The sequence below is a fragment of the Typopeltis vanoorti genome, chromosome 12 (assembly GCF_054136105.1).
Source record: "Typopeltis vanoorti isolate ZY-2024b chromosome 12, IOZ_Tvanoo_1.0, whole genome shotgun sequence".
Taxonomy (NCBI): Eukaryota; Metazoa; Arthropoda; class Arachnida; order Uropygi; family Thelyphonidae; genus Typopeltis; species Typopeltis vanoorti.
The window spans coordinates 64,759,756-64,772,256 of record NC_143560.1 but is presented as its reverse complement, the minus strand read 5'-3'; the positions used below and the strand labels follow the sequence as shown (position 1 = coordinate 64,772,256).

The window sequence follows — 12,501 nt, the reverse complement described above, 5'->3', positions numbered from 1 at the left end:
AACACAAACTTGGTTTTTGCTCAAAAGCTGTCTCACAATGTTCGAACAATGAGACAGTGCATTATCATGCAAAAGTGACCAGCTGCCTGCATCACGATATTCATGCCGTACGTGACGAATTCTCGCTATCAATCACTTCAAAACTTCGAGATAAAGCTCACCATTGACCATTTGGCCAGGTGGAACAAATTCTTTGTGGATAATGCCCTTGGAATCGTAGAAACGAATCAGCATTGTCTTTACGTTTGACTTCTCCAAGAGACTATTTTTCGGATGCCCCTCTTCTGCTTGTCTCCACTCAGCACTCCGGCGCTTTGTTTCGGGCTCATACTCAAAACACCATGTTTTGTCACCAGTAACGACCATTTCAAGGAGGTTTGAGTCCTTATGAGCAGTTTTAATGAGGTTCTTGCAGTGTTCAATTCGATACATGTTTTGGTCGTCAGTCAACATGTGAGGAACAAATCATGAATTCAATTTACAAAGGCCCAAACTCTTGGTCAAAATGTTGGGCACTTTGGAATCCTCAATTCATCTTCAATCAATCTCATGGACGATTTTGGGTTTTCTATGATGAAATCATCCACTTTTTGGATGTTGACTTCCCTCAGTCAAGATTTTGGACGGCCTGGCATTTCATTGTCCTCAAATGTCTCACGACCACTTTGAAATCGCTTAAACCACTCGTAAACTTGCGTATGGGATAAGCATTCATCACTGTATGCTTTTTGAAGCATTTCGGTAAAATTTTTACCAAGTTTAATACAAAAGTCAATCACAGCTCTCTGTTTGAAACTCATTTTCCGACTGTTTGTCAAAACACACTGTCACTCTTGTCACTATAACTCAGCTTCTAATGAAACAAATATCATAAATAGTTGACACAACACTACTGAAGGTGTCCGCTTTCGACAACAAAAAGATACAACAGGTGGTGCCACTAGTTTCTTCTATTTTCGAAAAGTTCAGTTTCATTTTGGACAGGGAGTGTGATATGTTTTTTTTTTTGTGGTGATATCAGTTGCTTTAATATCATTTTTTTTTCTAGGTGTTATCAGAACTTTACAATTCCCCCGCTTATGTATGCATGTCTTATCAAATACATAAATATATCTGTAACCGTGTTGTAACCTACACAAGTAGTTTGCAAAAACAACCACTTTTTAATAAACCTGTTTTAACACTCATGAGAAAGCCTGCTCTTATCCCGATTTAATTGTTCTCACTAACAGTTTAATCAACTATTACTCAATTAACAACACCAATATCACCATCCAATGAATAAGAATTAAGAACTAATCAATTAATACAGAGACTAGCCTGCAATTTCAGGTTTCAAACTTTTGACATCATTTTAGAAGTGGAACAATTTTGCACATTTTTACACTCCATCCATTCCTTTAAGATCCTTCCTGTTTGTAAGATTCTCATTAAACAATCAATTAATCAATGCTGCTAAAAACTTCTAAAATTTTTTTTAAAAGAAAAATGTTCAGAGAGTGTGTGGAAGTGATAGTGAGGAAAAGAGTTTGATTGATGATAAAGTGGGTAGTAATGACATTGATAAACAGTAGTATAAGAAATAGTGTAAGAAAATGTTCAGAGAGTGTGTGGAAGTGATAGTGAGGAAAAGAGTTCGATTGATGATAAAGTGGGTAATAAATGACATTCAAAAACAGAGTTTAAGTGAAATTAACTGTAAAGTGATGAATAGGGTTGACGATCAACAAGTGTGTCTGACTAGTGATAAAACAGCGAGAGTGAATGGCAGCAAAAAAAGGACACAAGATTTGAAAGCTGAGTTGGCGAGGATGAGGCAGATGCAAAGTGAAATGAAGAAAATTGAAGATATGTATGCAAGAGTCAAGAAGAATAAAACAAATGATGTTGGTATGAAAGAGATAATAGCGAAAGATCTGTGAATGGCACTGTATTGCTATTCAATTACAATTATATCTGGTTCAAGGATACACAGTGATTGGTCAGCAAATTTAGTGCTCCTGTAAAGTTAGTGATTTTTGTTTTTATTGTGTTTTCCCTTAGAAAATTAGTGTTTTGTAGTATACTAGTGTAGATGTTAGTGTTTTATAGTGTATTTAGTATTTTATCATATATTTTTATGAAGATATTTCAATATTTAGTATACGTTTAAAATGGCACTAAAAAAGGGCAAGATAGGTAATGCTAAAAAAGCACAGCAGGCGAGAACAAGGTTAGCACTGCCAACGAGGTTATTGTGCACATGAAGGAGGTTAACGAAAATGAATTAACTGCCAAAATAGTGAAGTTGAAGCAGATCATCAGAGAGACGATGCAGGAATTGCAAAAAGTTGAGAGACATTTAAATGAGAATAGGAAGAAAAAGAAAAATGAACAGGAAAATAAGAAACAATGAAGCAAGGAAACAGGTAAGTGAGGAAATAACAGAAATCAGGAAAGTGACATTGTTAGTAAAAAGAAAGAAGTTATTTGGTATTGTGACTGTATAATAAAACATGCTATAGATGAGTGAGTTAAAACATCGAGTTTTCCTGGAGTGAAAATTAAAAATATAACGCAAGTAATTCAAAAACAGAAAAGTAAAGTAAACAAAATCACAGTTGTAGTAGGTATAAATGATTTAACTGGCGATAAGTTCAGTATGAGCGAGGACATGAAAAGGATGTTGGAAGAGGCAAGAGTGAAGAGAGAGAAAGTGAAACTCGTTAGTATTTTACCATGATAAAAATGAATTAAAGAGAAGAGCTATGATGGCAAATGATTCAATGTGTAGGCTGTGTAGAAGGAACGGATATGAGTTTTTGGATGTGTGGAATGAGTTTGAGGGAAGATTGGATTTGTATAAGAGGGATGGCCTACACCTGAATGCATTTGATATCAGACATCTAGAAAAAATAATAACTGGTATAAGACCTACCACAGAGAGTCAGGTAAACTAAATTATGAAGAATCGTGTGAATGCGAGTGTAAGAGCGACAATGGTATATAACTGTGTTAATGACAGGAATGGGCTTCGTCATGGAAAAGTCGACTTGGCAAGAACAATTTCGGGTTTGTGTTTGTCTGGTTCGGACCCATCATATGTGTGTAAAGATGTCTACATGTGTAAGGCATTAGAGAAGAATAGAGATCTGCAAGTTGTCCAACTATGTCAGGCAGACTGCAAACAAGAGTATACAAAAAAACATGCAGGTAGATTATTATGTCTGTATACGAATGCTAGGAGTATCAGAAACAAAGGGGTAGCTTTCGTTGCCTTAATCAATATGTTGCGACCTCAGATTGTAGGTATTAGCGAGACCTGGCTATAAGAATCGAACCTACTAACTGGTATCAAGTATCATGGATACAGTATTTTTAGGAAGGATAGGAGAGGAGGAGGGGGTGTGCTGCTAATAATATCGGATGATTTAAATCCAGTTAGAGTTGAGACCTATGATTGTAGTAATACTACTAACAATATTTCATGTGGCAGTGTGTTTGAAGTCATCTGGTGTGAGGTGGAATCTAACAAGACAAATTACATAGTGGGGTGTTGTTACAGACCTGGTGGATCGGTTGATAGTGATGAAGGAATGCATCACCAAATAGAAAAGATGAGTGCAAAACAGTAATCATAATGGGAGACTTTAATTATTCAAATATTGATTGGGTAGCAGCAGAATCTCATGAGAAGAATGAAAATGCATTTATTGAGCTGTTGTGGGACAACTTCCTCAAGCAGCATGTGAAAGAAGGAACTCCAGGTCAAAAAGTGTTAAATCTGATTATAGTGTCAGAGGCATTTCAGTTAAATACGTAACTATTCTGCCTGCAGTTGGTGACAGTGATCATGTGGTACTCACTTGGGAAGTGAATAAGTTTATGAATGCTCCATTCAGAAAAGGTTACATGCTGAACTACAAAGCAGGAAATTATGACCAACTGAGGAGTATACTGAGTTCAGTGGAATGGAATCGGTTGCTGGATGTAAAGAATATCGACAGTGCATGGGAAGCATTTAAGCAATACTTAAATGATGCAATATCAAAATGTGTCCCAAGAGTTTGAAGAATAAATAGTGTTGGAATCAAATGGATGTGTAATCTTATTAAGCAAGAGATTCATAAGAAAAGGACGATGTGGAAGGAATACCATTTGCATAAGGATGACATCAGTTATGAATGTTATAAGCGGCAGGCTAGAATAGTCGCAACTGTTGTACGGAAAGCAAAGTCTGATTATGAAAAGAAACTAGCTATGCATGCTAAACACAACTCACAAGAATGCTATCGATATGCTGCAAGTAAAAGAAAGAATAACTCTTCTAAATCCAGATGGCATGAGGGTTACAGATGCAGAAGAGGTTGTTCAGTTAATGAGTGCCCACCTCGTTAAAAACTATCAACTTGGTGAACGCAACATTGAACTCACTGTTACCTCTTCACTAGATGAAGAAACGCAGATGTGTGCAGCTGAGGTATTAGAGCCGTTGCACAAATTGAATAAGAATTCAGCTATAGGGACTGCTGGAATATCAGCAAGTGTGCTAAAAGAGTGTTCAGCTGAACTGCCCATTCCTTTGACCAGGATGGAAGGAATGTATGGTAATTGCATTGCACAAGAGTGCAAAGACTGATGAATCCAACTATCGACCAATTAGTAGCTCAGTAGTTATGGTGAAGATTTTAGAAAAATTGGCTAGGGCCCACATTGTATCTCTACTTTGCAATGAACAACATGGGTTTACTGAGGGAAGGTCATGTTTTAGCAACTTGCTCTCATTCTATAACAATGTTACCATTGAACTAGACAAGGGGAATGGATACACCATGATACTTTTGGATTTTGCTAAAGCTTTTGACAGAATACAGCATGATAGACTCTTGCATAAATTGGAGAAAATGGGTTTGGGTTATAGAATATAGCATGGATAACAGGATGGCTGACAGATATGAAAAAGTGGTATACGGGGATCTGAGTCTGCAAGATTTAAGATGCTGAATTCTCTGAACACTTCATGCCTCGTCAACATCAGCCTATGTCTCATTCTACAATGACTTTGTCAAATAGGAAGCAGTGGAAGAGGGCCTATGCAGGCCCTCTATAAAAAGAATAGAGGGCAATGTGCCAAAACCATCCTTGACAGTGCTTCCCCTCCACCTCTAGCACACTTACATGATGATTTTGTCAAATTCTGGAGTACAGTCTTTTCTGCTCCACTTCCACACTTCCCTGATTATGATGACCAACCTATGATATTGAGGTCCATTCCTGCCCTTCAAATATACCAGCCTGTCTCCATCCAGGAGATTAAAGCAGCTATTCCATCCAGTTTCTCTGCCTCCGGACCTGATGGCTTTCCTGTGTTTAGGCCCTCAGAAGGTGCCGTTGAAGATTATTCAAGACTTAGTGGACATTCTCCTTTCCAGTAAAGTAATACCACCATACTTACGTGCTTCAAGAACTATCTTCATTCCGAAGAAAGAAACTTCAAGCTATGCATCAGACTTTAGACATATTACCATCTCTGCTGTGTTACTTAGACTCTATCATAAACTATTAGTTAAACAACTTCAGCAATATATACAGCATGATTATAGACAGAGAGCTTTTGTCCCTTCGGATGGCTGTGCCAAGAATATATATCTTCTTTCTTCTCTTCACTCTGATTCCCAATGCCACCTTAAGCCTCTATATATGGCGTCGCTGGACCTCCAAAAAGCCTTTGATAGCATCTCCCTTCCTGCTCTCCTTCGATCACTGTCTATTGCTGGATATCCAGAACCTTTTCTTTCCCATGTTAAGGAGCTATACTTGGGTAGCTCCATTACTATCACCGCAGGGTCCCGTGCAACTTCTATTCCTGCAGTGCGGGGTGTTCACCAGGGTGATCCTCTATCTCCTCCTTTTCTTTAACTGCGTCATAGTTGAGTTTCTTCATTCTCTTCCTAACCATATAGACTACTCTCTAGGTGCTTCTTCCTTTAATGCTATGGCCTTTGCGGATGAACTTATTCTCGTAGCCTCTACTAAGATAGGCTTGCAGGAACTCCAAACTGGGCAGTTGACTTCTTCTCTATTCGAGGCCTTTCTATTAATGTAGAGAAGTCCTGCTCTTTAGCTCTTGTCCCCTCTGGTCGTGACCAAGAAGCTTAAGGTCGAGACTATACAGTTTTCCCTGCATGAGAGGCCATTGGATACTTTGACCAAGAGTGGAGATACCTCGGTATCATGTTCACCCCAAAAGGAAGGTCTTCTGTCCCTTCCATCCTAGAAGCTGAGACCGCTTCTTTGAGGAAAGCTCCTCTCAAGCCCCAGCAAAGACTGTTTCTCCTTTCCATCTCCTACCTCGCTTTTACCACAAGTTGGTGCTTGGTAGGACATATATCTCGGTACTGTCCCGAATGGATAGGGCTATCCATTCAGCCGTGAGATAATGGCTCTGACTGCCACCTGACACACCTACTGCATATTTCCATGCGAGGGTGAAGGATGGTGGGCTCAGGGCTCCATCATTTAGATGGCTGATCCCACGCTTGCAGCTATCAAGAATCGTGAAGTTAGAACTATCTTCTTCCCCCATCTGCAGAGAGGCTTTCTATAGCCCATTAATACAAGAAGACTTTAGGAGGGCTAAAGGCTGGTCCCATTATCAAGGCACTTTGATCGAGTCAGCACCCACAGAACACATGAGATGGGCATCTCTGTTGCACTGTTCTGTAGATGGTCCTCCTTTAAAAGAGTCATATCTGGTGCCTCCCCAGCATGATTGGGTAAGCGATGGCACCAGACTCCTCCCCGGGTTAGAGTATATTGATCTTATTAGGACGAGGATTAATGCCCTGCCTGCTCGAGCCCGCACAGCTCGATGGGGGTAGCGATGACTCCAGCTGTAGGGATGGCTGCCACTACAGTGAGACATTGTCTCATATAGTCCAGTGTTGCTTCCACATCCATGGGATCCGCGTGAGGAGGCATGATGCCATGGTCGCCATTCTGAACAACCGCTTTAAGAACAAAGGTTGGGAGACTGCGGTGGAACCACATTATGGGGACCTCCGCAGGTTTGTGTAAGCCCGACTTAGTGATTAAAAGAGATGGTGATGTTTGGATAGGTGATGCCCAGGTGGTGGAAACAGGGCGTCCACTAGCCTATAGCCATAATAATAAAGTAAATTATTATAAAAATAACCAGGATCTAGTTAGTAAGATATGGGAGGAGCATTGGGCAACTCCGAGGTTTACCAGCACCACCATCTCTTTACATGGCGTATGGAGTGCAGATAGCTATAAGGACTTAAAACAGCATGGGCTTATGCAGAAGGATATAAAAGTTCTTTCCTCGAGGGCCCCACAGGCACGCTGGTGGCATGGCGTTGCCACCAGAGAATGACTACAATGATAACTAGAACAGGCATAAGGTGAAACACTTGTAAAGGCTTAGGCCTGTATCAAGTCTGGACAAAATGTCTGGATGTGATGTAAGGGTAGTACTGTCCATAACCAGTACAAAAATTAATAAAAAAAAAATAAAATAAAATAAAAAATAACCAGTGGTGTACCACAAGATCAGTGCTTGGTCCAGTGTTATTCAATCTGTACATTAACGATATTGGGAAAGATTTGACAAGCGACATACTGTTATTTACTGATGATGCAAAGATAGGTAAGGTCAGCGGTAAGCTATGGAAATTTTAACAAAGGGCTCGCATCGTCGAGTAAAAAAAAAAGCCTAACTTAGCCCTTATAATACTTATATTGCGACTTGGTAGAGCTTCTGACAGATATCATGATTCCTGTAGGATATCAATCATTAATGTTAGATCTTTTAAAAAAAAAAATTGAGAAGTCGGTTTAAAAAAGCCCTTACATTTATTGTTTGATGCAAAATGCTTGCATAAAGCTGGGTAATTTCTCCACAAAGCAAGAGTCATTCGTAAACTGCCCATCATGGTCCACACACACGGCCATTCTTTAAAATTTTGATACCAAGGTCTTTTGCAATCATATTTAATTCTCATTGATTTTTTGGTGATTGAAGATAAAAAGAACATAATTTATCCATAAATATTTCGAAATGATTTATTTCTTTAATGTTTTTTATCGAATCGTCTAATGCTAAGTGTAAACAATGAGCACAATGTCAAATCAGAACATTTGGAAAATTTTGTAGAAGTTTGATTGCAACACCTGATTTGTTTCCTAACATTACACTAGCTCCATCAGAACAAAATGCAATGAAATGTTTTTTATAAACAGTTATCATAAAATCCATATGAATTTAAAGTAGCAATTATAGTAGCATGTATACATTCCACGGTGGTATTTTCAAATTCTACAAGATTATTAAACAAGAAGAACAAGGGGCTCGCAAATTTGAGAAAAATTTAACAAAGGTGTTGAAAATTTATTTATCACTAGGTTAGACTATAATAGATTTAGTTTAATCCTTTATCCCAGTGAGAGCAAACAAAGTTTGCGCCTGAAAATATCTTCAGGCAACTCCCATAGGCACAGATGACTTGCTACTGCTTCTGCCTGGTATCTCCAGCTCTGGGCCTGGCTCCCACTGAAGAGACCTCAATAAAGGTCGAAACTAGTCTGGGTAGATGGCCAATCCCTTTAATGCATAACAGTATACATATCCACATAGGAAATGTGTTTTGCATTATGGGAGATACTGGGTTAGAAGTGCCTGGTAGCTTGCTCCACCTTTGCCACGAGTTGCCTTGGTGTTGCACTACTTACTGGATAAGATAGTACAACACTATATTTAGTCCTGAAGATATTTTCAGGCGCAAACTTTGTTTGCTCTCACTGGGATAAAGGATTAAACTAAATCTATTATATTTAACAAAGGGCTCGCGTGAGCCCCTTATAGCTCACCACTGAGTAAGGTAATCAGGAATACTGCTGATCTCTAGTCTTTGCAGAATGATTTGAATAGGCTGGAATTGTGGGAATGGGAAAATGGGTGTCAGTAAATGTAAAGTCATTCACTTCGGCATGATTAGATATCCAATGTCGTATTATATTGGTGGGATTAATCTAGAAGAAACATGAGGCTAGGGATCTTGGAGTGTTAATAGATAGGAAGTTGAAGTTCAGGGGCCCATGTGGCAAAGATTGCAAATACAACTCAAAAGATAATTGCGATGCTGAAACGAATGTTCACATGTAAAGATAAGGATGTTATTTTGCTCTTTACAAGGCCTTGATAAGACCTCACTTGGACTATTGTGCACAGGTCTGGTCTCCTGGTTTCCATTGTGATTCTGATATACTGGAGAGAGTACAAAGGAGAGTGTAAAAAATTATGTCAGGATTGTGGAATACTGATTATGAAGACAGATTGAGAAATTGTAGACTGCAGACACTAGCAAACAGGAGAAAAAGGGGTTATATGATTGAGACTTACAATCTTCTGAAAGGGTCATACAGGATTTCAATTGATGGAATTTTTCAATTTATGGAGAGTGGGGAAAGGACGAGAGGGCATCCTTGGAAGCTGACAATGAAGGCTGCCGTGAAGGGCGTGAGGGCTAGATTTTTCTCTCAGAGGGTGGTGCATGGTTGAAATGGATTGCCTTTGGATGTTGTGAGTGCAAGCAGTGTGATGAATTCAAGAATAAGTATGATAGCTTGTGTGTGAATATGTAGTCTCCCTCGATGAGTCTCTGACTCTCTGGAGGTCTCTCTTAATAATAATAATAATTATTATTATTATTAGAGGTGTAGTAAACAAGACAATGCACAAGGTTTGTTTTCAGGGAGGTAAAATGAATAGAGTGATTAAGGCATTGGAAAAGAGGAGTAAGCGAGCAAAGGAGTTGGCAGTGGTAGTAGAGAGAAAATGACTTGACTGGGAACAAGGAAAATGTAAGACTGGATATCAAGAGGTGGTTGAGAAGGATAAAAGATAATAGTGTGATAGGAAAGGTATTTAGTGTGTTGCCCAGGTATGAAAGTGATGAGATGTAGCAGAAAGCAAGAATTATGAATGATATGTTACCAGAAATGGGTGAGAAGAAAGGAGTGTAGTTTGTTAATGTGTGGAATGAATTTGAAGGAAGAATTGAACTGTATAAGAGTGATGGACTGCATTTGAATGTTTTGGTGTAAGTCATTTGGAGAGACTGCTGCTGTGGGAAGGGAGAGTAATTAGTGTAGAGAATGAATCTGACCACTTAAGAAGTGATGTGAAATAGTGGGAGAGTAAGGAAGGAGAGAATGAAATGGTACTTATGAATGAAGAAGTGGATAGCATAAGTGTAGAAAATGAGAAAACAAGTGTGCAAGATAAAACAGGTCAACGGGGAGACTCAGAGTCAACAGGAGAACACAGCATGAGAAAGGTTGATGCTCCAAGCAGATGCGAATGTGTGTGTAGACAAGAAGGGAAGGGTATGCAGAAATAATAACAATATCTTCCAAACTTAACCACTTAACTGTTTTATTGTATTTAGTTTCTGTTAAAGAGAGATAACTACTTACTATTTAAAATCTTTAGCATTTGGTTCATCTAAATTAACTTGGGGTGATGGTGGGCAAATGTTGACCTGAGGTGGGTCCACATTTTGGAGATCAGCAATTTCTCTCTCGAGCTCTTCTTTGGCACGCTAAAAGAAATCATATATTAAAATACATACACATACACATATATGCACATTCATTCACACACATGCACAAAATTAAACCTATTCTGTACCTACAAATATCAATTGTTGTGCCGGAAAAAGTGCTGATTCACTATTGGTGAGTCATCCTGCTTCCGACCCAACATATGGTAACGATTAGATCTAAGGATAAGGACATACTTATGCCTCCAGAAGAAAAGCTAAAAAGATAGTGTACATATGCTCACTCAGAAGTATGTCTAACCATTTTAGTTGTAGATATTAAGTGAGAAGCCCATAATTAAAGTTGATAATGTCTGTGAAAAAAAATTAAGAAGGGAAAATTATGTATCAGTACTGAAATGTTATTATTAGATGTATATAAGATGATATATGTATTAGAGCCATGTCAAAACAGTTCGGAGTTGCGGTGACCAATCGGCCACTGCTATGAGCATGACGTGGTCATCGAGAGAGGGCGCACGCATTTACAATATAAGGTCCAGCGGGAGATTCAATCGCTCTCTTGTTTTCTGTTCCTGCATTCCTGATCCAATTCCTGGATAGCTGTGGAAGCTTACTGCCGGTACCCAGCAACAATCTCCCAGTTGCTGTATGTGCTGCGCCGAGTACATGCACCGAAGGAATGAGGTTGGAATTCCAGTAAAGAGCCGTTGGTTAGTTATGCCAACGTGTAGTCAGCAAAAGGTGAACCTTTCGAAGAAAATAGAAGTAAGTCGCAGATACCATGAGAATACGTGGTGAGAAAACGCAGAAGTGTAATCAAGGAAGTCTCAGCAACTCCGTGAAAAGACAAGAATGGTAATGTACAAGTTTTCATACTCATTTTGAATAGTAACCAAAGAAGGAATTGGAACCAGGGAATTAAGGAGCTCCACACAATTAACTTTCATATAATGCCTAAAGGACTGTGTTTGGACTAATCTGTCTATGTCTAATAAGCTAGTACCACTCTAAGCTTATGCTGAGAAAGGAACCAAACCTTCGAACTGTTTATTTTGGAAGAAACATTTAAGATATTATGTTAGAAATTAGCTTGAATATTAACTAAGCTGGGGGAGGATAACGCCTGAGCATAAATAAGAATATTATCCCATGTTAAATTACAAGACGGAATACGTCTGATATGCTCTACACAAGGATTGTATATAACTATATGCATGTATTGTTTTTTTATATGTGGGAACTGAGTAACTCTGTGTGAATTAACCGAGTCTGAACATAGTAACACAAAAGAAAGCGTGGGACTGTTAGAATAATTTTAGGAGTAGATATTTTGGATATCTTAACATAAAAAAAGGGGGGGAGTTCAGACTCTTTAGGATTGAAACTACTTTTAAAGTGTATATATGTAAGTGTTTAAAATAAATGTATTTCTTTAACCCAAAGTTCATGAGTCTGTCGTTTTCTGAGATTTGAATTACCACTTATTAAACTTTCTGACCTGCACGAGTAAAGGGGGAATCCATTGCCATAAGAAAAAGGGATGACCATGACTGCAAATCATGTGATCCCTTTAATATTTTGAGTTGTTTAATTGCATATCATAATTCGGTTGCTGGCTGGTGCAGTCGTTTTAAACAAATATAAATTTGTCGACAACGGAATAGCTGATGTCTTAAAGTAATAGATAACAGAACTGCAGAATATATACTAAATAAAAGGGACGAAGAGAAAGACATAACACAATCATACTTACTTATATATGTGGATATGCAGGAGGTGTTAAGTGAATATGCAGAAAGTGTAACATTCTGATGGACTATAAGGATTCTTTGAATTAGGTTAGAGAATCTGAAGTAAACAATGTTGGTGCAGGGATGAAAGGCAGTGTGAAGTGCAGAAGAGAGAATGAGAGAGCACAAGTGCAGATACAGTAGAA

General features: G+C 38.6%; 1 protein-coding gene across 1 annotated transcript in view; it reads right to left on the bottom strand.

Annotated features, from left to right (window-relative positions):
- LOC150100847 (voltage-dependent calcium channel type A subunit alpha-1-like) overlaps window positions 1-12,501 on the bottom strand; it is a 1,659,894-nt gene that overhangs the window by 1,144,401 nt on the left and 502,992 nt on the right. Inside the window, exon 21 of the mRNA XM_090401918.1 lies at window positions 10,477-10,601. Coding sequence (XP_090258044.1) covers window positions 10,477-10,601 — 125 coding nt within the window. The remainder of the gene's footprint in view (window positions 1-10,476; window positions 10,602-12,501) is intronic.